Source organism: Geotrypetes seraphini, chromosome 7 (assembly GCF_902459505.1).
Source record: "Geotrypetes seraphini chromosome 7, aGeoSer1.1, whole genome shotgun sequence".
Lineage (NCBI taxonomy): Eukaryota > Metazoa > Chordata > Amphibia > Gymnophiona > Dermophiidae > Geotrypetes > Geotrypetes seraphini.
Window position 1 is genome coordinate 15,663,079 of NC_047090.1, and position 25,692 is coordinate 15,688,770.

Genomic DNA, 25,692 nt, shown 5'->3' on the forward strand with positions numbered 1-25,692 from the left:
AGAATGAAATCGTGTGCTCTTGCCACGTTTTACATCCCAAGACAGAAAAGGCTTTCAAAAGAAAAACTTCTGGTTATTAGCGCATTTCTTCCCAAACAGAAAAAAATAAGATTTCAAGGCACATTTTTTAATGCTTACGAATGAGCTTGTGAGTGATGCCCTTTTGTCCTATGTTCTTTTTCAGTTTTTAAATCTTGCTATAGAGATGTGTGATATCTTTTTCTTCACTATGCGTACTTTGTGGGTCTGGTGTTCCCAGCACGAACTTCTTCCATCATTTTGTTTTTCTTTATTACCCTGTAAAATAATGCAGTGTCACCAAAAGGTGCGAGAAAAAACATAGAACTTTGTGCCTTCAGGGCTCGGATTGACAACCTGAAAGCTTACAACACACTCTTGTAGTACTTTTTTGCCAATGAAATTGATTTGGAAAGCTGTGGCAGCAACAGGGACACATTCTGTCAGCCGTTCTAGTCATTTCTTAATGGGTATTTGCATTTCATTTTATCTTGCAGTGGTTTGGAGATCTGGTGACCCCTGTGTGGTGGGAGGATGTGTGGTTGAAAGAAGGGTTTGCCCACTATTTTGAGTTTGTCGGTACGGACTACCTTTACCCGGGTTGGAATATGGTAAGCGCATGTTTTAAAAATAACGTTTCAGAATTCACAAAGGAATATATATATATATACTAGCTTTATAGCCCGTTACATTAACGGGTGCTAGAATATATGTGTGTCTGTCTTTATTTCTTTCTCTCTCTGTCTCCTTAGCCGCTTTTTCCTGTCCATTCTCCCTTCTTTTTACCTCCCCTGTGTCCACCACCACCCCTTCACTGCCCCCCTTATCCAGCAGCAGCCCTTCTCCCTTTGTTTTACCTCCCCCCTGTCCATCAGCACTTCTTCCTGCTCCCCCTGTCCAGCAGTAAGCCTCCCTTCATTTTTCCCCCGTGTCCATCATCACCTCTTCCTGCTCCCTCTGTCCAGCAGTAGGTCTCCCTTCATTTCCCCCCTGTCCATCAGCACCTCTTCCTGCTCCCCATGTCCAGCAGTAGGCCTCCCTTCATATCCCCCCCCCGTGTCCATCAGCACCTCTTCCTGCTCCCCCTGTCCAACAATAGGCCTCCATTCCTTTCCTCCCGTCCATCATCTCCTCTTCCTGCTCCCTCTGTCCAGCAGTAGGCCTCCCTTCATTTCCCCCCGTCCATCAGCACCTCTTCCTGTTCCCCCTGTCAAGCAATAAGCCTCCCTTCCTTTTCCCCCCCTTATCCATCATCACCTCTTCCTGCTCCCTCTGTCCAGCAATAGGCCTCCCTTCATTTCCCCCCCCTGTCCATCAGCACCCCTTCCTGCTCCCCCTGTCCACGGGAGTTAGTACAGGGCCGGTGTCTGCCATTCTCCCCAGAGTCCTTGAGCACCCCCCCTTCCCATGGACCTGACTACCTACCCGGCGATTCAAGCAGCGTGTGCAGCAGTCTTCACACGCTGCTTCGGGTCCTTCTACTGCCCTGATTTACTCTGGCACGTCCCTGATGACATCATCAGAGACGCAGCAGAGCAAATCAGGGAAGTAGAAGGGCCCAAAGCAGCGTGTGAAGACTGGTGCACACGCTGCTTGAATCGCCAAGGTAGTCGGGTCCGTGGGAAGGGGGTTGAGCGGAAAAGGGCTCAGACTCCTGTGGTCTGTCGCGGAGGGTGGCCAGGCTCCATTTCAGCCGCAGGGAAGGCTCACTGCCCCAGCTCCTTATCCATCCGCAGCCCGGACCATGTCTCCCGCGCTTTCTCAGCGGCCCGGCTCGCTCGGTTGTTTTTGTTTTTTTTTTGTTTACCTGGCCACTCCGCTTCCTGCATTCGCTGCTCTCCGTCAGTGACGTAATAAGCGCGCATGCGCACTTGTCTTGCCACATCCCGACAGAAAAGGGATCAGGGAACACGCGAGGCAAGTGCGCATGGGCGGCTAGCATTTTATTATTTAAGATTTTTTTCTTAGAGTAATGCTTATGCAACAATGAGAGAGTGATGAAGATGGAAACCGATGCAGGCAAGTAATCAGAGGCTCAGAAAAGCAAACCCACACGATGTGAGATCATTTCCAAACGTTTCAAAAGCTTCTGCTGCAAGTCACAAAAGGGAATAGGCCATTTCTGCCATAATACAAAACAAATTTTTGAAAAAAATCCACCTGCCACTGGTTTCTCCTATAATGATATTCAAATTACACTTAAATTGTTCCCAAATGCTGTACTGTAATAAGACTGAAAATTCTTTGTATTTTTGGAGTATTCGGTATACAGTGAGGGGCAAGTGTTCACTGGGATACATGAGTATAATAATCCCGCATACGGCAAGTTGATTTTCAATCCCACACATTTTAGAAGGGGCTAGTAATTTTCTCCTGTAAATGGTGAAAGGCCGACTGCAAGGAGCCCTTCACAGAATAAATAGTGACCACACGACGCCCTGTTCCAGTTGTCAAACTCAAGCAGTTCATTTTACCAAAGAAATGCAGCCGAATACAAAAAGCAAACGAAAAGTTAGTAATTCGGTACGCCATAACAGGGGAGGAAGTTGTACGCTGGTAGCTAGCAATACGAGGCACAGAATATTTCTCGCTCGAGGAGCGCAGAGAGAGGGGGGACATGATCAAGACGTTCAAGTATCTTACAGGCCGCATCGAGGCGGAGGAAGATATCTTCTTTTTCAAGGGTCCCACGACAACAAGAGGGCATCGGTGGAAAATCAGGGGCGGGAAAGTACGAGGTGACACCAGGAAATTCTTTTTCACTGAAAGAGTGGTTGATCGCTGGAATAGTCTTCCACTACAGGTGATTGAGGCCAGCAGCGTGCCTGATTTTAAGGCCAAATGGGATCGGCACATGGGATCTCTTCACAGGGCAAAGGTAGGGGAGGGACATTAAGGTGGGCAGACTGGATGGGCCGTGGGCTCTTATCTGCCGTCTATTTCTATGTTTCTATGTTTATGTTTCTATTTGGCATGTGGGATCTCTTCATGGAGGTAGTTAGGGGGGGTGGGCCATTAGGGTGGGCAGACTGGATGGGCCGTGGCCCTTTTCTGCCATCATGTTCTTTGTTTCTATTTGGCATGTGGGATCTCTTCATGGAGGTAGTTAGGGGGGGTGGGCCATTAGGGTGGGCAGACTGGATGGGCCGTGGCCCTTATCTGCCGTCTATTTCTATGTTTCTATGTTTCTATGTTTATGTTTCTATTTGGCATGTGGGATCTCTTCATGGAGGTAGTTAGGGGGGGTGGGCCATTAGGGTGGGCAGACTGGATGGGCCGTGGCCCTTTTCTGCCATCATGTTCTTTGTTTCTATTTGGCATGTGGGATCTCTTCATGGAGGTAGTTAGGGGGGGTGGGCCATTAGGGTGGGCAGACTGGATGGGCCGTGGCCCTTATCTGCCGTCTATTTCTATGTTTCTATGTTTCTATGTTTATGTTTCTATTTGGCATGTGGGATCTCTTCATGGAGGTAGTTAGGGGGGGTGGGCCATTAGGGTGGGCAGACTGGATGGGCCGTGGCCCTTTTCTGCCATCATGTTCTTTGTTTCTATTTGGCATGTGGGATCTCTTCATGGAGGTAGTTAGGGGGGGTGGGCCATTAGGGTGGGCAGACTGGATGGGCCGTGGCCCTTATCTGCCGTCTATTTCTATGTTTCTATGTTTCTCACTTTACTCGGGATGTTTTTATCTACTCCGTTCTGCTGTAATTCAGGCTAGCACTCAGATTCTTAGGGTGTGCCAGGTGACCGTAGAGGACCAATCAAACCCAGACCAGCAGGGGCTTTTCGATCATGCGGTGGAATAATGAATAGTGTTCTGGGTGGACGGCAAGACGGGCCAGAGATGATAAGAGCATAAAGCACAGTTCACAGCCGAGATGCGAAACTAGCTCTCCCCCACAATCACATGGCAGCGGACATCCAGAGATGGTATATGTCCTTGGCTGTACCCGCACGGATCTTGTAAACACATCCAGAATGCTTCAGGGCAGCAAAGATGGTCCTCTCTCTAACATCCTCTACTAGGCCAGCCAAGGGGGACTGCAAGCAGCACGTGGTGACTGGAGAGTGAGGCTGCTTGCAGGGACAGTGAAGGGAGCAGGCTGAGATAGCGGCAAGGGAAGAGAGAGGAGCGTGAAGGCAGTTAAGCAACAGAGCTTGCAGAGAGGCGGAGGCAGTGGGAAAGAGGAACAGAAAGCAGTCGGGGAGGCAGAGGACTGCTGTAGAGAGGAGCGGAGAGAAGCGCAGCAGATTGGGACACAGAGAGGGAAGAGGCGGGTTGTAATAGTAACAATAAACCTTTGTAATGGCAGGTAGGACTAGAAGCAAGACTTCAATCAAAACAGGCAGTTCAGTCACCGAGAGCACCCAGGGGATGGCTATGGTGCGAGTACAGATGGAAGGGGAACCAGGACGGAGGGCAGAGGTCTCTGTACAGACCGAGGCCATCCCCTCAAAGAGGTCTACAGTCTCAACGCAGACAGAAGTAATGGATCAACCGGAAGAAAGCCTTTTGATGGAGCTGAAGAGCCTGAGAGAGGAGGTTCAGCGTCTAAGGAGCATCCGAGACGACGAGACCTTCATCGATGGAGTCATCCAGGAGCTGTCTCAGATCGCTGAGCAGGAACCTGACAAGACCACCCTGGGAACACCCAAAGCGTCCAAAACGGCCACCTTGAGACAAACCACTGGAATGCAGGAAGTGGTTGGGGACGTTGACTCCTGGCAGCTGGTGACTTCCTCCACAAGAAAAAGCAGAGGACCTAACTCTGTCTCTTTTTCTCTCACACAGGACAGCTCTACATCGACACCACAAATCGCCCTGAGGAACAGATATCAACTGCTACAGGATGGTCCAGAGACAGAGGTACAAGAAGATGTTCAGCAGACGTTTCCAGCTCCGGAATCAACAGTACGGCGTACCCCTAAGAAGCGCAGAGTGGTGGTCATCGGAGATTCACTGCTGAGAGGCACCGAGGGACCAATCTGCAGACCAGACCTACATTCAAGAGAGGTCTGCTGTTTGCCAGGAGCCAGGATCCGGGATGTCACTGCTTGCCTTGACAGACTCATCAAGCCCCGAGACCACTTCCCCATGATTCTAATCCACGTCGGAACCAACGACACCGCCAGGAGCACCCCGGACAACATACCTGAAGACTTCAGGGCCCTGGGGGAGAAGCTGAGGAGGATGGATGCGCAGGTAGTCTTCTCCTCGATTCTCCCAGTGAAGGGCAAGGGCAGAGCCAGAGAGGATCGAATACTGAGGGCGAACGACTGGCTGCGAGGATGGTGCAAGGAGATGAGCTTCGGGTTTCTGCACCATGGAGAAGCACTGCAAGGGCTACAGGGACATGACGGGCTGCACCTGACCAGAAGAGGGAAGAATGTCCTTGGACACCGTCTGGCCCGCCTTCTCCACAGGGCTTTAAACTAGGTAAGTCGGGGGAGGGTACAGACATAAACAACATACCTGGCGAACTAAACTGCCAATACTTTTTGGAGGCTGAGGTAAGTAGTCACCAAAATTCTGGGTCGGGGGTGAGTGCACACACTTTCAAGTTGGGAGTAGGGTCACATCAAATTTATGGGTCACATTGTAATTCTGGGTCTAAGGGGAGTACACACTGTAGTTCTGGGTATATGGGGAATACACATTGTAGTTCTGGGCCTAAGGAAAGCACAAATAACGCAAACAATGCTAAAGGTGTTCAAATAGCTCAAGCAGAAATATCCCCATTGAGACGTAACAAAAATACAACATGGAGGGCTATGTACGTCAACGCACACAGTTTAGGAAACAAGATCCTGGAATTGGAAACAGAAATAAGGAATGCCGACCTGGATGTGGTGGCGATATCCGAGACCTGGCTCACAGACTCCCACGGGTGGGATATGGACATAACAGGTTACAACTTGCTTCGCCGGGACAGGGAGGGCAGAATGGGAGGAGGTGTAGCATTATATACTAAAGATGACATTAAGGTCACGAGAATCACAGATGTCCAGTATACTGGAGAATCCCTTTGGGTTAATTTGGCCAGAGGGAAAGACAAATGCTTGTATCTTGGCGTAATTTACAGACCCCCAAGACAACAAGATGACCTGGATATGGAAATAATCGGAGATATAGAAAATATCACCTTGCGTGGGGACACAGTATTGCTAGGTGACTTCAACATGCCTGATGTGGATTGGGTTACACTTACCTCTGCTTCCGGCAGCAGCAGGAGGCTATTAAACACTATGAAGGGAGCAAGACTCAGGCAACTGGTGTTGGAACCGACAAGGGATCAGGCAATACTGGACCTGATACTTACCAATGGAGAAAGTGTCACAGAGGTCTCGGTGGGCGACACATTGGCCTCCAGTGACCACAACATGGTATGGTTCAATCTCAGGAAAGGTTTCACTAAATCTACCACACTGACCAAGGTCCTCAAATTCAAGGACACAAATTTCAAAGAAATGGGAGACTTCGTTCACCAGGCGCTACAAAGCCAAGCAAAAACTGATAATGTGGAAGAAATGTGGTCGACTTTGAAAGCCACCATACAAGAAGCAACAAACCGCTATGTTAAATCAGTAAGTAAACGGCGAAGGAACAATAAGCCACAGTGGTTTACTGCGGAGATCTCAGACCTAATCAAGGAGAAGAAAAAAGCATACATCTCTTACAAAAAATCTGGGAAGCAGGACTCTAGAGCAGACTACCTGACCAAATCAAAAGCCGTCAAAACAGCAGTCAGAGAGGCTAAATTCCACATGGAAGAGTCTCTGGCAAAGAACATCCAGAAGGGAGATAAATCCTTCTTCAGGTATATCAGTGACAGAAGAAAAAACTCAGGCGGGATTGTAAGCCTTAGGAATCCAGACGGAGACTATGTGGATAAGGATTCGGAAAAAGCCCAACTATTAAATGAATACTTCTGCTCAGTCTTCACCCGAGAAGCGCCGGGGCTCGGCCCTCAGCTACAGACAAGGGTTGGCTCAGTTGACCCTTTTATAAACTTTGAGTTTACGCCCAGCAGTGTCTACGGTGAGCTGTCGAAGCTCAAGGTTAACAAAGCAATGGGGCCAGACAACCTGCACCCCAGAGTGCTTAGGGAGCTGAGTGATGTCTTGGCGGAGCCACTGTCCGCGCTCTTCAACCTCTCCCTTAGTACAGGCAGCGTCCCGTTGGACTGGAGGACGGCTAACGTCATTCCCCTCCACAAGAAAGGCTCAAAGATGGAGACAGCAAACTACAGACCAGTGAGTCTAACATCGATAGTGAGCAAACTAATGGAAACTCTAATTAAACACCAATTGGATAAAATCCTGGATGAAAAGAATCTAAGGGATCCCCGACAACATGGATTTACTAAGGGGAGATCATGCCAATCCAACCTGATCAGCTTCTTTGATTGGGTGACGGAGAAGCTGGATATTGGGGAGTCCCTAGACATCGTGTACCTGGACTTTAGCAAAGCATTCGATAGTGTACCACACCGCAGGTTGCTGGGTAAGATGAGTTCTATAGGATTAGGTGACACATTGACGCAATGGGTTGGGAGCTGGCTTGGAGGTAGGCTTCAAAGGGTGGTGGTGAATGGCACCCCCTCCGAAATGACGGAGGTGATCAGTGGAGTGCCACAGGGCTCGGTCTTGGGCCCAATCCTATTCAACATCTTTATAAGGGACTTGGCAGAAGGGCTTCGAGGTAAAATAACATTATTCGCCGATGACGCCAAACTAAGTAATGTAGTGGGCAAATGCACAACAGACGAAGATTCAATGCCCGACAACATGATGCACGACCTACTCCTGCTGGAGCGCTGGTCTAAGACATGGCAACTCAACTTCAATGCCAAAAAATGCAAAATTATGCACCTGGGCAGCCAAAATCCATGCAAGTCTTATACCCTTAATGGCGAGATCCTAGCAAAAACGGTAGCAGAACGAGACTTGGGGGTAATCGTCAGTGAGGACATGAAGTCTGCCAATCAAGTGGAGCAGGCTTCATCCAAGGCAAGACAAATAATGGGTTGCATACGAAGGGGTTTCGTCAGCCGTAAGGAGGAAGTCATTATGCCATTATATAGATCCATGGTGAGGCCCCACCTGGAATACTGTGTGCAATTTTGGAGGCCACATTATCGCAAGGATGTGCTGAGACTGGAGTCGGTGCAGAGAATGGCCACCCGGATGGTCTCGGGACTCAAGGATCTTCCATATGAAGAACGGCTTGACAAATTGCAGCTATACTCGCTCGAGGAGCGCAGAGAGAGGGGAGACATGATCGAGACGTTCAAGTATCTTACGGGCCGCATCGAGGCGGAGGAAGATATCTTCTTTTTCAAGGGTCCCACGACAACAAGAGGGCATCCGTGGAAACTCAGGGGAGGGAAACTGCGAGGAGACACCAGGAAGTTCTTTTTCACTGAAAGAGTGGTTGATCGCTGGAACAGTCTTCCACTACAGGTGATTGAGGCCAGCAGCGTGCCCGATTTTAAGGCCAAATGGGATAGACACGTGGGATCTATTCACAGAGAAAGATAGGGGAGGGTCATTAGGGTGGGCAGACTAGATGGGCCGTGGCCCTTATCTGCCGTCTATTTCTATGTTTCTATGTTTCTATGTTTCTAATATTAGGCTTGTTATGTTCACATTGCTTCAGTTTTTTTACAACACAGGTACTATACCTTTCCTCATGTAGCACTTCCTTTTTTTCCTGTAATATCGTGTTTATTGGGGCAGAGAATAACCAAGTACAATGACAATAAAACAGTCCAGAAAAGAGACAAAGCAATAAACAATGAACAAAACATGTACAAAGTCTCGGGGAAGATGTAAAGTGCGATCATAAAACATTTCATCTTACTTCTAATTCATTAAGTTTTCATTATTTTTACATTTACAAAGAGACTATGAGGGGGTGACAATTAAGCAAATGTGCTGTTTCTGGACATCCCGGTTCATAGTTTACATCCGTTACTCCCCGCGGGTCAAATTCCTCTTTGTCAGCTCGCAACCTTGGGGTGATCTTTGACTCCTCTCTCGCCTTCTCTGCTCAGATTCAACAAACCGCCAAATCCTGTGGCTTCATCCTCTATAATATTACCAAAATCCGTCCTCTCCTCTCTGAACACACTACCAAAACCCTTGTCCATGCTCTCGTCACCCTGCGCTTAGACCAGTGATTCCCAACCCTGTCCTGGAGGAACACCAGGCCAATCGGGTTTTCAGGCTAGCCCTAATGAATATGCATGAGAGAGATTTGCATATGATGGAAGTGATAGGCATGCAAATTTGCTTCATGCATATTCATTAGGGCTAGCCTGAAAACCCAATTGGCCTGGTGTTCCTCCAGGACAGGGTTGGGAACCACTGGCTTAGACTACTGCATCGTACTTCTCTCGGGCCTCCCGCGCGCCCCTCTCTCGCCTTTTCAATCCGTTCAAAATTCTGCTGCATGACTTATATTCCGTGAGAGCTGCTTTCTCACCTTAACCCTCTCCTCAAGTCGCTTCATTGGCTCTCCGTACCATTTCCGAATACAGTTTAAACTCCTCTTGCTAACTTACAAGTGCACTCGCTCTGAAGCCCCCCCGATATCTCTCCTCACTTATCTCCCCCTATGCTCCCCCCTGTGATCTCCGCTCATCGGGCAAGCCCCTCTTATCTGTACCCTTCTCTTCCACTGCCAACTCCAGACTCCGTCCATTCTTTCTTGTGGCGCCGTATGCCTGGAACAGGCTGCCTGAATCAATACGTCATGCTCCATCCCTAGCAGCCCACTTTTTTGAATCTGTTTTCAACTCTCACTCACTGCTGTCAGATACCTAGACCCACTGCATCATTTCCTCTACCATAATCTCCCCAACCCTGCAATGTCCTGTCTAAGTTAGATTGTAAGCTCTTCTGAGCAGGGACTTTCTATTGTATGTTAAAATGTTAGATACCTAGACCCACTGTATCATTTCCTCTACCATAATCTCCCCAACCCTGCAATGTCCTGTCTAAGTTAGACTGTAAGCTCTTCTGAGCAGGGACTTTCTATTGTATGTTAAAATGTTAGATACCTAGACCCACTGTATCATTTCCTCTGCCATAATCTCCCCAACCCTGCAATGTCCTGTCAAAGTTAGATTGTAAGCTCTTCTGAGCAGGGACTTTCTATTGTATGTTAAAATGTTAAATACCTAGACCCACTGTATCATTTCCTCTACCATAATCTCCCCAACCCTGCAATGTCCTGTCTAAGTTAGATTGTAAGCTCTTCTGAGCAGGGACTTTCTATTGTATGTTAAAATGTTAAATACCTAGACCCACTGTATCATTTCCTCTACCATAATCTCCCCAACCCTGCAATGTCCTGTCTAAGTTAGATTGTAAGCTCTTCTGAGCAGGGACTTTCTATTATATGTTAAAATGTTAGATACCTAGACCCACTGTATCATTTCCTCTGCCATAATCTCCCCAACCCTGCAATGTCCTGTCTAAGATAGATTGTAAGCTCTTCTGAGCAGGGACTCTCTATCGTATGTTAAAATGTACAGCACTGCGTACGCCTTTCAGCGCTATAGAAATAATAAATAGTAGGAGTAGTTCAGCCTGTTCCAGCCTTAGCCAGTTTGTGTCTGACCTTGCTCTTTGAGTCTGTTTGTCAGCGTCTCCGTTGTTGTTGTTTTTTTTTTTCTGCACGTAGCCAGATCACATCCTTCTCCTGCACTTTAGGCTGCACACGATATCTCATATTCCTCAGGGCCCCTTTTCAGGTCAGTGCATCCTGGACCCCCCCTGAGCCACCTTGCTCAATGATCCTACGTGTGGCAAGTTCAGAAAAGCTGCTCCCTGCACCCACTTATACCGTGGCCTACACATAGGGTTACCAGACGTACGGATTTCCGCGGGCACGTCCTCCTTTTGAGGACATGTCCGGGGGCGCGGACAGCTTGTCAAAACCCGGCACTTTGTCTGGGATTTGAAAAGCCTCCTCACGTCGCGTCGGGCAGGAAGGAAGCTTGCGCGCATGCGGGCGATGTCTTTGCAGGGACATGCGCATGTGCACAGAGGCCTTCTAGACCTCATAGAACATAAGAATTGCCGCTGCTGGGTCAGAAGGAAACAGGAGGTGTGGCTCCACAGTCCTTGATTGGTTCTCGAAATTCCTACGCTTCCGCTCCTACACCGTTAACACAAACGGTTCCTCATCCCCCGCCTGGAAGCCGAAATGTGGAGTCCCGCAAGGCTCACCCCTCTCCCCTATCCTTTTCAACATCTACATGTCCTCTCTGAAACTCCTTCATCTATCCCCCCTAGAAACTCTCTACTCCTATGCGGACGACATCCTCATCTTCCTCGAAACTGACGCGAACCTCTCGAACCTCGCCGAGAACATCTCCACATGTATTACGAACCTCCAATCCTGGGCCCAATCTGTACAAATGAAACTGAATGAGTCCAAAACCAAACTACTCTGGCTCGGCCCAATTTCAGATCATTTACCCACCTCCATCCCTCTACCGTCCGGCCCCACTCTTCAGCTTGAGTTTTCAAGCAAAGTCCTAGGCATCATCTTAGACTCCTCTCTCTCCTTCAACGATCACCTCAACTCCCTGGTAAAAAAATGCTTCTTCAGCCTCCATATGTTGAGGAAAGTAAGATCTTGCTTTCATCATTCTCATTTCGCCATCCTCGTTCAATCCACCATCCTCTCTAGACTAGACTACTGCAACTCCATCTATATAAGCCTAACTAAGAAAAACCTCCTTAGACTTCAGCTAATTCAGAACGCCGCGGCCAAGCTTATTTTCGCAAAAGGCAAGTTCGATCACGTTTCCCCACTCCTCTCCAAGCTCCACTGGCTCCCAGTATACTCCAGAGTCCTCTATAAATGTGCCTGCTTAGCCTTCAAGATTCTACATGGCGTCCTTCCTCCCGTTATCCCACTCTTCTGGAATTCCTCAAACCCGCTCTCTTCTAGACCCTCCCAAAAACTGAAACTATCTTTCCCATCTATAAAAGGTATATCCCGCGCAGGAAAACTCGGAACATCCCTCCCCTTTAGAACTACGGAACTCTGGAACAACCTCTCATCCCCGCTCAGAAATTCTAGCTCCTTCCAATCCTTCCGTAAACGCTTGAAAACTTGGCTCTTCTCAAAAATCTAATCACCTCCCGTTCTCTAGTTCCCTGCCCCTCTCTATCTTCTCAGCCCCTCTCCTATACCCTTTCTTTGTAGTTCCTTTCCTCTCAACCTCTGTAAACCGTGCCGAGCTCTGCGCACGCGGAGATGGTGCGGTATACAAACCTAAGGTTTAGTTTAGTTAGTTTAGTTTAGAGGTGGAGCTGGAGGTGGAATGGGCGGGGTCAGATGTCCTCTTTTTTTAAAAAGGAAATCCCCTATACATGGGGATGAGAGGGAGTGGATTGTAAACATTATTTTTTAAGATTGTACTGTTTGTAATCCTCATTGGTGGCATTGTGGGATTTTGTTCTGTTAATAAGAATGCAATTTATCATACGTACGTATTCTTACATATTTCCAAACAACAGAACAAGTTTTCCATGTTAGCACAATTCATTCAGTGCATCTGTACTTTTCTGGGACATTAAATACCTCTAAAACACCCTCTGTCTCACCCAGTTTTAGTTTGTGGTCTTTCATCCATGTTGCCACCGTTTCTAGAGTTCTGTGTAGTGCGTCTGTCATGGTGGGCGTTGGCTGATCAAAAGGGAGGAGAATGGTGATGTCGTCTGCATAGCTATAGGAGGTTAAGCCTATTTTGTCTAGGCAAGTGCCGAGGGATGCAATGTAGAGATTGAAGAGTGTTGGGGATAATGGCGATCCTTGGGGTATGCCATGGTTCTGATTTTTCTTTGTTTGTTATATCTAAACCTCCATTTGAAGCAATGAATACTTACACCCTGCTGCCGCCACTGGCTGAAGCCCTGAGAGTGATTTTTGTAGCCACGATTATTTCCCCCTTCCTCTGAAATTCTGGTTGTAGTTCCCGTAACGTCAAGAAAACCCCACAGCTAAATTTTCTCACACACAACCCCAAGGGGAGTGTGGCCGTGGGCGTGTCGGGGGCCTTCTAAAAAGCTGCATGCAGAATGATTGGTTACAGCCTAAGTGCGCTTAAGTTGGACATCAGCATTTACACCAGGTTTCAACAAAAGTCTCTCGTCTTAAAGTTAAACAAGAGATCTGTACTAAGAGGGAAATTCTTGAAGATGTCATTGGCTAACCAACCAATCCAGAAGCGTGTTTTCTAAAAAAAAAAGAAAAAAAAAGGAAGGTGCCGGTGCCATGCTCACAGAAGTACTAGGGGTGCGTAAAGATGCCTAAGGCCGGACTGGGCGTGGCTTATGCCAAAAGTGGCCTTAGGCATTCTTAGGCGCCCCTAGGCGCTTCTGTACGCATGAAACTGGCACCAGATATGTAGGTTTCTAAAATTCTGGCCTACATTTAAGGCGCTTGTGTAGAAAAAAGTGGATTTATATAATCAGTGCTGATTCTTAGGTGGTCACCGATACTGGCACCAATTATAGAATTCCCCCCCCCCCCAAATTCTATAGAATAGCGAAGCACTGAATTTTTCCATGACCTTAAGTTTCAGAACCATTTATAGAATCCCCTCATTAGTGTAAAAGTTCTTGTATAAGTTTTGTGATAACATGTGTGTGATCTAGTTGTAGAAGTGGAGGGGCATAATCGAAAGAGACGTCTAAGTCCGTTTACCTCCATTTCGCAAGTCGTCCAAAGTCAAAAAGAGCCTAAGTACCATTTTCGAACGTCTTTTGACTTTCGAAAATCGTTCAAATTATACGTCCTGTAGATGTGATCTAAAACGTCTATCTTATTAGTCCATTTTCATCCAAATGTCTGTCCAAGTCAAAAACCTCTAGAACAAGCCCTGTTGGACGTGGGAGGGGCCTGCAAAGTGAGTGACAGAATGCCCAGACAGGGCACCTAAATAGTGGGGTACCTTACAGGGAACTAGTATGAACTTCACAAACAGGGTGCCATGGCTTCCCCTCATTACAGCTCCCTTATAGGTGACGGTTAGCCCCCAAACCACCTCCAGAATCCCCTAGACCCACTTATCTACCATCCCTATAGCCCTTATGGATGCAGCAGCCACTTATATGCCAGTCCAAAAGGGTTTTGGGGGTGTATAGGGGAGTGCACATGTTTCAATATCAATACAGTGATTACAGGGGCTTATGGGCATGGGTCCATCTCTCTATGGGTCCCAAACCCATCCCCAAGATGACTTAAGCTGCCTCTGGGCTGGACGACTAAGCTTTCCTATGCCAGGCAGCCAGGTAATGATGGTCTGGGAGGCTGAAATTTAAAGTTATGATTAAAATTTTTATGGGGGTGGGAGGGGGTTGGTGATCACTGGGGTAGTGTGTGGGGGTCTGTTTTATGTGTTTTCAGTGCATATGTGGTGAGTTTAGGTGGGTTTTAGTGACTTAGACCATGTTTTAGATAGTCTAAGTCAAAACGTCAAAGTTTCCTCTAGGCTCTGTTGTTTAACTTTCGGTTATACATGCTGTACGAGAAAGTCTAAGCCGGCCCATGTCCCGCCCAATTCCCACCCTCGACACGCCTCCCGAAACGCCCCATTTAGCTTTGGTCGTTGAGCGGCACTATGAGGGCCTAAGTCGTTTAGAAATACGTCCAAAACCCGGTTTGATTATCGGCGCTTGGACGTTTTTGAGAAATGTTCGTCCATCTGCCGACTTAGGCCGGTTTTTGGACGTTTTTCTCTTTCGATTATGAGCCCCATAACCTCTACCACGCTTTAACTAGACTATGATAGTCAATTACTGGAATTTGGCAATTACTGTGGTAAGTAAAGAATAGTCAAACCTTACGTGAAATGAACTTTAGGTCCCTAATTGGATGAGGTCACCGTGTTCTCCGATGCCCAATTTGGTTTTGTATAAATAGCTTTCAGAACCCCTACGATGAACACTTGTAGGTTATATAAACCGAGATAAACAAATTCCAAGAAACAGCCAGTCTAGAAACATGGTACAAACAATTTTCATTTTGACACTAATGTTGCAATTGTTATGTATTTTTAATTGTATCTGTGCTTTATAGGTACGTGCAGAGAGCATGGATTTTAATAGGAACCATTAATGTCCCACTTTTTAGGGAACTGAATGCTTTTCTGTAACTCTCGTTGAGTAAGTGGTTCTCTGTTCTTTACCGTGATCTTAGTCAACAATGCAAAGCATTGCACACATCGGAGATAAGGTAAAGATTTATTTTGCAGCACGGGTGCTCATGCATTCTGCCGTAGATGTAAGATTATATCAGATTTTTAATTATGGCTCCTAGTTTCCCATTTTTAGGACTATTACTTTCTTTTATGAAAAAGTGCCGATTAGCAAGTCCCCCGTCTATCTGTTTGCCCATCTGCAGCAGGCATCAAGGTTGCTTCCTAGGGTAGATTTGGATTTATTTATTGGAACAATTTTTAGCCTGTACTACTCTGCAATTCTCAGTGGATTACTAAGAGGAACCTGCATAAAATACTCATAACATAACAAGAATAACTCTGATTACAAAAAAAAAAAATACTATAAAATAAAATAGAAAAGGTTTTCAAAAGGAAGTAGCCCTCAATTTTTTTTCCTAAATTGAGTCAGAGCTGATATTCCATATTTCAAATGGTAGTGTAAGAGCATAAGAATATAAAAATGGCCTTACTGGGTCAGACCGATGGTCCATCAAGCCAAGTAGCCCATTCTCACGGTGGCCAGTCCAGGCCACTAGTACCTGGCCAAAACCCAAAGAGTAGCAACATTCCATGCTAACAATCCAGGGCAAGCAGTGGCTTCCCCCATGTCTTTCTCAATAACAGACTATGGACTTTTCCTCTGGGAACTTGTCCAAACCTTTCTTAAAACCAGCTACGCTATCTGCTCTTACCACAACCTCTGCCAACACGTTCCAGAGCTTAACCATTCTCTGAGTGAAAAAAATATTTCCTCCTATTGGCTTTAAAAGTATTTCCCTGTAACTTCATCGAGTGTCGCCCTAGTCCTTGTCATTTATGACGGAGTGAAAAATCGATCCGCTTGTACCCGTTCTACTCCACTCAGGATTTTGTAGACGTCAATCCTATCTCCCCTCAACCGTCTCTTTTCCAATCTGAAGACCCCTTTTCAGTATTTCCTCATACTAGAGGAGTTCCATCCCCTTTTATCATCTTGGTCGCTCTTCTTTGAACCTTTTCTAGCGCCGCTATATCTTTCTACTGTTTAAAATGAGATATGTAATATGGTAGGAGAAAATTCTTTTCATGTTGGGAGCGGCACAGGACTGTATGTTTGCTATGATGGTGCTGGTCAACAACCTCTTCTTATTTTCACTATTAAAACACGTAGGTTCATGGATCTGAGCACTGAAAATTATTCATGTGTGTAGGTTATGGTTTAGCATTGTAGACATGCCACGATCGTCTGGTAATTTTATAAAGCCTGTGTTAAGGGTCAGGAAAGTTAAATAAGTGTACTCCAAGGATTCATTGATGAGAGTAGAAAATTCTTACCAAATCTTTGGCTATTTCTACCAAATCCATCACTGGAGACTGGATCTGAGACCTCTGTACAGAACGAGGGACAGACATCAGTAGGGCCAGGTGATCGGCAGAGCAGAGCGGCTAGCTGAGCCTATCACATTAACTCCCGAAGCGCGGTTGTGCTGGCCATCAAAGTGAGAAACGTTGAAATCTCGTAGGTCAAGTTTCAAGTTTATTTTATTATTTGATTGAACGCTTTTCAGGATACAAAGCGTTTTACAAAGAAATAAAATTGGATTTCTTAAATCACAAATACATCATAAATAAAAATAATTACTTTAAAATTAAAAAACAAACCACATGAAACAATAGGAAAGGAGGAAAAAAAGAAAAAATACAATAAAAAAAAATAAAAAATGTATTAATCAGATTAGGTTAGAACATAAGGAAGGTGTGAGGAAAAGAATTTGAGAACAGGAAAATCTAAAGAGAAGGGGTAGATAATCTGAATTTAATAAAAGATAATAAAATTCGGAATCAACCGGAAAATAAACTTTTAGTTAAAGGCTTCTTTAAAAAGAAGACTCTTTAAGCTATTTTTAAATTTTTTCAAATCCTGTTCAAGTCGTAAATATAGAGGGAGTGAGTTCCAAATAGTTGGGGCTGTAACCGAGAAGATCAGGTCACGGCGAGTACCAATGATTTTTAAAGAGGGGACATATAGGGTAGCTTGTGAGGAAGATCTGAGAACTCTTGACGGACTGTACGGAATCAGGAGCCTATCTATAAATGCAGGAGTATTATTTCTTATTGTCTTAAAGACTAAAAGAGCTATTTTATGTTATCCTATATGAAATTGGTAGCCAGTGAGCGTTTTGAAGCAGAGGTGTGACATGATCGAATTTTTTTGAACCTGAAATTACCTTTATTGCAGTGTTTTGTATGATTTGTAAGGTCATCCCTTACTGGCTCATTTGGCATGGCTCGTCACCAGATCAGCGCAACAAACTGACTCATGACTTTTGAAAACGGTCCCAGTGCCAAATGGTACAGCCGGCATCCAGCTGGGTAGGAAGACAGATAGAAAGGGTCCCAGGTAGGTAGATCATGCAGAAGAGGGAGGAAAGGCATTTCAGGAGAGGGGGATGGGGGAGAGATGAACAGATGAGGGCCAAAGAAGGAATTCAAAGAAGGGATGGCCGCAAAAATGAAAAACAAGAAAAAGCAATGAAAAGCAAACAAAGCTCTTCATTTTTACATAGGGTAGGCTGTGCTATAACAATTTGTATCAAAAAAAATAAATATCACACAGGTTTTCATAAGGAAGGAAAAAATATAGAAAATCAAACCAAAATGTAAAAAGTATGAAACTGGGAGCATTGAATACAATTTCTCCATAAAAACTGAAGCCTTCAATTACACTTTATTTCAGCCTCATGTACGCTCTGAACCGGTTCACCCAACCTTGGATGAGTTATAACTCCTTCTGTCAATCTTTATGAAAAGCATATCATGAATTATAATTATAATAATTGAATTTTAATTATAAATGCAGCAGGAACTAGCAGTAGCTAACAATTTTATCAGGGCAAAATGTCACACGGGGAGAATTTTATGTTGGAATTTGCAAACTCACTCGTTCCGTTTCCCACGAAGGGGCCTGTTTACTAATGTGCCCTAAGCAGTTCGGGGTAATTCTGGCCACCTAGGGCTGGATTCTGTAAACAGCGCCTAATTCGGCAGCCACTTACAAAAACAGCGCTGGCCGTGTGCCAATCGCACTTAGGCACCTTTCAGTGGCGTAGTCAGGGTGGGGCGGACCACCCTGGACACCATCTTGGTGGGGGGACTGGCACCTCTCTTCCCCCCCCCCCTTGCCATGCTCATGCCCTCCCTTTCCTTACCCCCGTACTTCTTTATAATTCTCACCAGTACGAGAAACAACTCCAGCTTCCTGCGGGTCACGGGTCCCAGGAGGTGACATCAGAGGGAAAGGCAGCGCCAGCGTGAGCAGCAGGCTGGAGAAGCTGCTTGCGCTTGCGAAGATTTAAAGAGGTACGGGGATGGGAAGGGAGGGCGCGGGCGTGTTGTGGGGGCACTATATAATTTTATACCATAATTACTTAGGCCCTCTTTTACTAAGGTGCTCTAACCGCTAAACGCTAACCGCTAACGCATGCATGTTAGTCTATAAATTGATTAGTGCATGCTAATCAGTTAACGCACCTTAGTAAAAGAGTGTTTTTTTCCCCCCAGCGATGCTAAGCAAATATTCAAATGTGATGAAGTCTATGGAAAGGAGAATTAAGGTGGGCAGCAAATTAAATGGAGGACTGGAGGAGGTGTTCAAACATAACTTAGCTATGTCTCCATAACCTAGAGTCAAAGTAAACTGCAACTGTGTCACAGCTAATTTATCTCAGACAGACACCATTGGGACTAAACTGGTTTATTTATCTACCACCTCTACCAGCTGAAGAGCTCATAGTAGGAAGACGTCAACGTCTTGCTGATAGCGAGGACAATTTTCTAAACCGCATGGGTCCTCCAGCCCATGGACTTTGCAGGAGTCCTGACAAGGAAAGTGCCCAGGGTTGCTCCACATTTCAAAATTGCTTCGGAAAAATGCTCCCGCTTTTCCTGCTGCTGCTCCTTCTCTTCAATCCCGCCCGTCGCCTCCTTGGGGCGAGGTTGAGTGGTGCCGCTGAGGCAGAAGTTCAAGGCGCCTGCCACTGGCTGAGCTTAATTCTTAGTTTGTGCCTCGGAGCAGAGTTTCTAATTCCGAGGCTTGACCATTGCTGGCAAGGCCTTTGTCGTCACGTCAACTAAACTAAACCTTCGGTTTGTATACCGCACCATCTCCATAGTCGTGGAGCTCGGCACGGTTTACAGGAATACTGCTTGAAATTGAAAGCGCATTACATAAAATTCTTATTCACTCCAATGGCGCTTTTATGTACGATGTTGCTATTATCGTAAATAATATGACTAATACCAGCAGTGCCAAAGTCGAAATAATTTGGGAGAACCTCTCGGTGGCTTAAGCATTTTCCCAGTAGACACAAAAGAGAAGAAAATCTTTCGCACTTGGGCCCCTATCTGCAGGGGAAAAAAAAATGTTTGTCATTACTGAATAGGAAATGCAGCAGAGTGATTTTGCATAATGAAGGCCATTTCATAGCCTTTGAAGTAAATCATTCCGTGCAGAAACATTTTAGGGATCTGAGTCAAATTAAAACCGCTGTACTGTGGCTTACTTGTTACTGTGTTGGGTGCTGGAGATGCGATGCCACCTTGTTATCTTGCAGCTCCATTTCGGGTGATCGTCTTTTGTTTTCCTAAAATTATTTACGAAAGGGTTTCTAGGAGCTCCTAAAGAGTCCTGTCTGTCACACCGCTGCTAGGTATTCAAAGGGTCTGGTTCACTAAGACCTTGCTCTATTTCTGTTTCTATCGGGGGGGGGGGGGAGGGAAAGCTTAGCGAATCAACCCTAAAGACTGATAATATCTTTGCATTAAGAACTTGCTGACACAAACGAAAAAAACAAGAGTACGATAAAAATCTGCAATCTTTCTAGCAAAAATAGAAATGCGCTCCGTCTGGACAGACTGTTGTGATGAAAACGGGAAGAAGAATGGCGTTTGGTGAAGAGAAGGCTAAGAAAAATAAAAAAAAAAGCGCTTTGTGACACTCAACACGACCAAAATGCAGACTCGATGCAGCTGTGCAGGGGAAAACAGCCCCCGCACGTGCAACATGGATAGGAAACATGCACACATCCAAACGAGGAATAGGAACATCTGTATTATTAACGGAGGCGCGCTAGCGTTTTTAGTGCGCGTACCGGATTAGCACGCGCTAGCCGAAAAACTACCGCCTGCTCAAGAGGATGCAATAGCGGCTAGCGTGCACTACTTTTAATTTACATTTTTATCCCGTCCTCCCAGTAGCTCAGATCGGCCTACAAGCAACATTCACAGTGGAGTACATTTGGACAATACAGAGACCATACGGTAGTTCAAGTAGAGGTTCAGAATGGAGAAGGGAGGGGGAGTTTGGGGTGGGTGAGGGGTAGATTGCGGTTGTCATTTTAGTTGAAGAGGAGGGTCTTTACCGCTTTCCGGAAGGTCATCAATGAGTTCTGTAGTCTGATTTACGGGGGGGGGGGGGGGGGGGGGGAGTTGGTTCCAGAGTTGGGGGACGAAGTGGCTGTAGGTGCGTTTGCGGGCGGTTTCTGACCGGCGGGACCTTCCTAGGGGGGGGGGATGCATAGGCGTGTCTCCATTTCCGAGCGGAGGGGTCGGGTGGGGGGGTGAACAGGGTTAGCTTGGATTCTATGTAGACAGGGGTGGTGGCGTAAATTCTTTTATGTGCGTTCTATTCCGCGCGTTAAGGCCCTAACGCACCTTCGTAAAAGGAGCCCTAATTAACACAGGAGCGCTTACTGCCTCCTATTTAGGAAGCACTAAGGACTCCTACGTTATAATAATAATAATAACTTTATTCTTATATACCGCCACACCATGTTAGTTTTGGGCAGTTTACATCAAGAGGACTGTTACAAAACAGTGATCATTACATATCATATGGTACAGTTGTGATATTCAAGTTACAAATCATTTCAGTCAGTTAACATTTCACCATATCTATCCAGTAACAAATTTATCAAATAAATACGTTTTCAATAACCTTCTAAAAGAATAGTATGACTGGGTTTGTGGCAACAGTGTATTCTACCATATATTTGTTTTTCCTAAAAATCTCTTATAACGACAAGCCTTTGGTGCCGGGAATGCAAACCAGTGTTTTTGTTGGACTTAAATATTTCAAAATGGGAGATAAGCTAAATAGGAGCCGAACCAAATAATGTTTTAAAACAGATACAACGGTAGCCAATGGAGTTGTTTATAAAACGGCTAATATGATCAGACTTTTTCAGACCAAAAATCAGACAGACTAGTCTATTAATAATTTTTTTAGATGACCCTAGATAAATGGGAGGAGCCTGAGGCGCTTCAGCCAATCAAGGCCTTAGGCCCCTCTCTGTGCATCAGATGATGCGCTGGGGCGTGGCCTAAGGCCGCTATTGCGCAGCGGCAGGTGGGGGTGCAGGAGCAGGAGGACTTCGTGCTTCCTCCTGCTTCTGAAGATGGAGGCCTAGGAGCAAATAGCATAACAAATCATTTCTATACCGCGTCTGACTTACAGTACTAAGATACGGTACATTCACAGCGATATACAATGCGGCCTATTTAAATACTTTCTTGAATAAGTAGGTCTTTAAAGATTTCCTAAAACTTAGGGCTCCTTTTACAAAGCCACGCTAGCGCTAAATTGCCCCGCGCGCTAGCCGCTACTGCCTCCTTTTGAGCAGGTGGTAGATTTTTGGCTAGCGTGCACAAAAACCACTAGCGCACCTTCGTAAAAGGAGCCCTTAGGTTCGACTTGGATCTTAGAATCCATGTGCCAAAATTTACGATCCAAAGGGCCACCCGATAAGACAGAATTCGATTTTTAAAAATCTTTTTTTTTTTTAATTTAAATTTTTTTTATTTCGAAATTTGTGAAAATACGACACTCTGAAAACAAGTACAATCATAAACCAAAACTCAGGACAAAAGAGACCACCGCGTGGTTTCTTCGCGGAGACTAAAGGAACCCAACAAGAAAAAAACAGATCAATATCCACCCCCCACCCCATTCCCCCCCCCACCTCCCAAGCACTCTAGTGTTAAAAATTAAAAAAAGCACTTCGGGCTCCATGGGAAACGCTATCCCAAATAGGAGCCCAAATGGCCCGGAATTTTCTCCAGCGGCCAGGGCCACAATTCTTAACATCCAAATATTCATACTTTAACAAAGCAAACATGTAATTTTTCCACCTCTGCTTGCCATTCAAAAACCTTTTATATTGACAACTGATGGAAATTCAAATAATCTGCAACCTCGAACGGAACGCAATCTGCCTACAAACTGAAAGAGATCAGGAAAATAATTCGGAACTAAACCATTCATTATCTTATTATTATTATTATTATTATTATTATTAGGTTCTTATATCCCGCCATACCCAAAGAGTTCTAGGCGGTTTACATTCGTTACATTAGGATCCGGTCTGAACCCGGATTTACAAAAAAATTTTTCGGAATTGCAGGTAGCGCGGAAGGAGGCACAGGTTTATCGTAGTTGGGTTAGAGGATAAAATGGAGGGAGTGGGAAACCAGAAGAGGGGGGGGGAGAGGGAGGTGGGGGTGGGGGGGGTTGGAGTGTATGCGGGGAGTAAGGACTAAGGGTCTTGTTCGCGGAAGAGGTGTGTTTTGAGAAGTTTTCTGAAGTCTAGGTAGGTCGGGGCCTCTAGCATCATTTGGGCTAGCCAAGGGTTCAGCTTGGCCGCCTGGAAGGCGAAGGTTTTGTCGATGAATCTTTTGAGCTGGCATAATTTTATGGAGGGGAAGGTAAACAACTGGATTCTGCGGGATTTCTTGTTGGTGCAATACATATTGAAATGTGGGGAGAGGTATTTTGGTGAGAGACCAAATACTGTCTTGTAACAGATGCAGGCGAACTTGAAGAGGACTCGGGATTCGAAGGGTAGCCAGTGCAGTTGGTGGTAGAAGGGGGTGATGTGTTCCCATTTGTTCAGGCCGAAAATGAGGCGGACAGCTGTGTTTTGAATCAGTTTTAGTCTTCTGGTGATTTTCTTTGTGGAGCTTAGGTAAATGATATTGCAATAATCCAGTATGCTGAGGATAGAGGATTGAACTAATAGTCGAAATGCAGTGTCATCGAAGTATTTCTTTATGCAGCCAAACCTAAACAAAATTCTGGCCTCAATCTGCAACCAAAGTAAATGTCGATAGTAGTTCAAAATAGAATCAAATTTCTTTAGATTGAATATCAGCCTGACAGCTGCGTTTTGGATGATCTGCGTCCTTTTAATGTTCTTCTTGCTTAGAGCCAAGTATATCAGGTTGCAAAAATCGAGAGTACTCAAGACCAGAGACTGAACCGAAAATCTAAATGCTTCAAAAGCGAACTAGGGTTCTGATCGTTCACAGCTTCCATAACAACCAACAAGATGTACAGATTTTCCCCATCCAAATTTTCTCTCCCCCCAACCCTCATCCCATCACAAAGCTGGGATTATTTTACCAAACGTTTTGGGCCCTAACGCGACTTGCAGTGTATTATCACAAGTTGTGTTAGGGTATTTACATAATAATGAGATGCAAAATATGCAGTTGTATATTTTGTATCTCATTAGTGTGTAACACGCAGCTACTTGAACATCACCATAGTGTTTTTAGGGCTAGATTCACTAAGCAAACCGATCGTGTACCGATTGGTTTGCGAGCCCTTTGCGACCCAATTTCTCTCCAGTGCTTTCATTGTATGCTAATAGATCTCATTCATATTCATTGGGAAAATCCTGAAAACCTGACTGGATTGCGGTCCTCGAGGAGGGACTTTGACATCCCTGCTGTAGCTCATTAACTGTTAATGTGGAAAATCTGCCTGAACTGTTAGCATGCATTAATTGCTGTGTTAACAATTAGCTAATGGAGCCTGCGATGAGGGAAATGTCTAGCTCGCCTTTGAAGGAAAATTCTGGAGAGCCAGAAGTGCAGTGTTTTTTTTGCTCGTCCTTGGAAAAAAACTGCATTTTTGTCTTTTGTTTCACCGGATGTCCAAGCTTCTGCATTACATGTGGCATTATGTTATCTTTTCAGGAAAAACAGAGATTTCTAACCGATGTCTTGCATGAGGTAATGCTTCTTGATGGGTTGTCGAGCTCACATCCAGTATCTCAAGAGGTTCTGCAGGCCACCGACATCGATAGAGTGTTTGACTGGATTGCATACAAAAAGGTACGGGAAGGGAACGGGCAGACCTTGCAAAATCTGTTTCACACTGTTGCATTCTTGCTTGACTGAATAATGACATTTGTTCTTCCTCAGTCGGCCGCCTTCTGGGTACATCAGACTCCGGTGCTTGCTTACAACTCTCTACAGGTGATAGCTCAGATCTGAAGGGAGCTGCTTAGGCTCAATGGTGCCCTATAACTAATCTGTGTTAAACACTGACGAGAACTTAATGCAGGAAAAACAATGGCCTAACACGGAATGCACTAAAAGTGTCCTGTGTTAGTTTTGCCATTCGTGTGTGCTGCCCTCATCACCATCCCCCTGCTCCTTCCCTGATCCCGCCTACCACGCAGCGTTCGACAGCGTGCTTCTCGTGATCCTGTCGGCTCTCCCTCTGATGCCATTTCCTATGCATGGCACCCGGAAGTGACATCAGAGAGAGAGCTGATGGGATCACAAAGAGCATGTTGTTGACCGCCGCGAACAACAACTTCCACTAGAGGTACGGGGGAAGGGGGTGCACGCATGGAGGGGAGGAATGGGAAGAGTTGGGTGGGGGGCAGAGAGGAGGAGGATGTCAGCGCCCCCACCAACATGGTGCCCAGGGCGGACCGACCCCACTCGCCCCTCTCGTCAGGGGCAGAGAATGGGTGTGGAAATGCTGTAAAGCTAGAATACTGACATTATTGGATCGCTAACTGGAACCCCAAAGAGTAGCAAGATTCCGGAACCTCAGATGGTAGCAGCATTCCATGCCACCAAACCAGTTAACTCTTAAATAGGAGGCAGTAACTGGAAATTTCTATATAGCTCGCCAAGTTAAGTGCCTAATTGCCATAGAGCTTACTATGATTCTTTTGGTGGCCCTTGGATAGCTGCTTGGGATCAGAATCTCAATTCCCTTTTTTTTTTGGGGGGGAGGGGGGAGATAGGAATAGTATTTCTCGCAGAGGACACCCGAGTACAGGCCTCTGGAGTGATCGAGACCTTTGGTCGCCTATGTTTGGCTTTCATCCTGCAGGAGGGAGGGAATTCTGGGATTGGGGTGGGTCGGGATACGTCATGTGCTTTGTTGATCTTGTTGATTCTTGGTTGGCTTGTATTGTGTTGTTTTTGTATTGCTTTATAATAAAAACAGATTTGAGCATAACAAATTGACTTATAAAGCACAGTAATCTCTCTGTTTATCGTGGTTAACAACAATCAAGAGACTGTACGAGCCCAGTGTATTATGATCACATTCAGAAGAATTTGTCAACTAAGTAGGTCTTTAGCATTT

The 25,692-nt window shown here is 45.7% G+C and overlaps 1 protein-coding gene across 1 annotated transcript in view; it reads left to right on the forward strand.

Moving 5' to 3' along the window:
- TRHDE (thyrotropin releasing hormone degrading enzyme) overlaps positions 1-25,692 on the forward strand; it is a 404,597-nt gene that overhangs the window by 199,850 nt on the left and 179,055 nt on the right. Inside the window, exons 5-6 of the mRNA XM_033951769.1 lie at positions 516-629; positions 24,279-24,416. Coding sequence (XP_033807660.1) covers positions 516-629; positions 24,279-24,416 — 252 coding nt within the window. The remainder of the gene's footprint in view (positions 1-515; positions 630-24,278; positions 24,417-25,692) is intronic.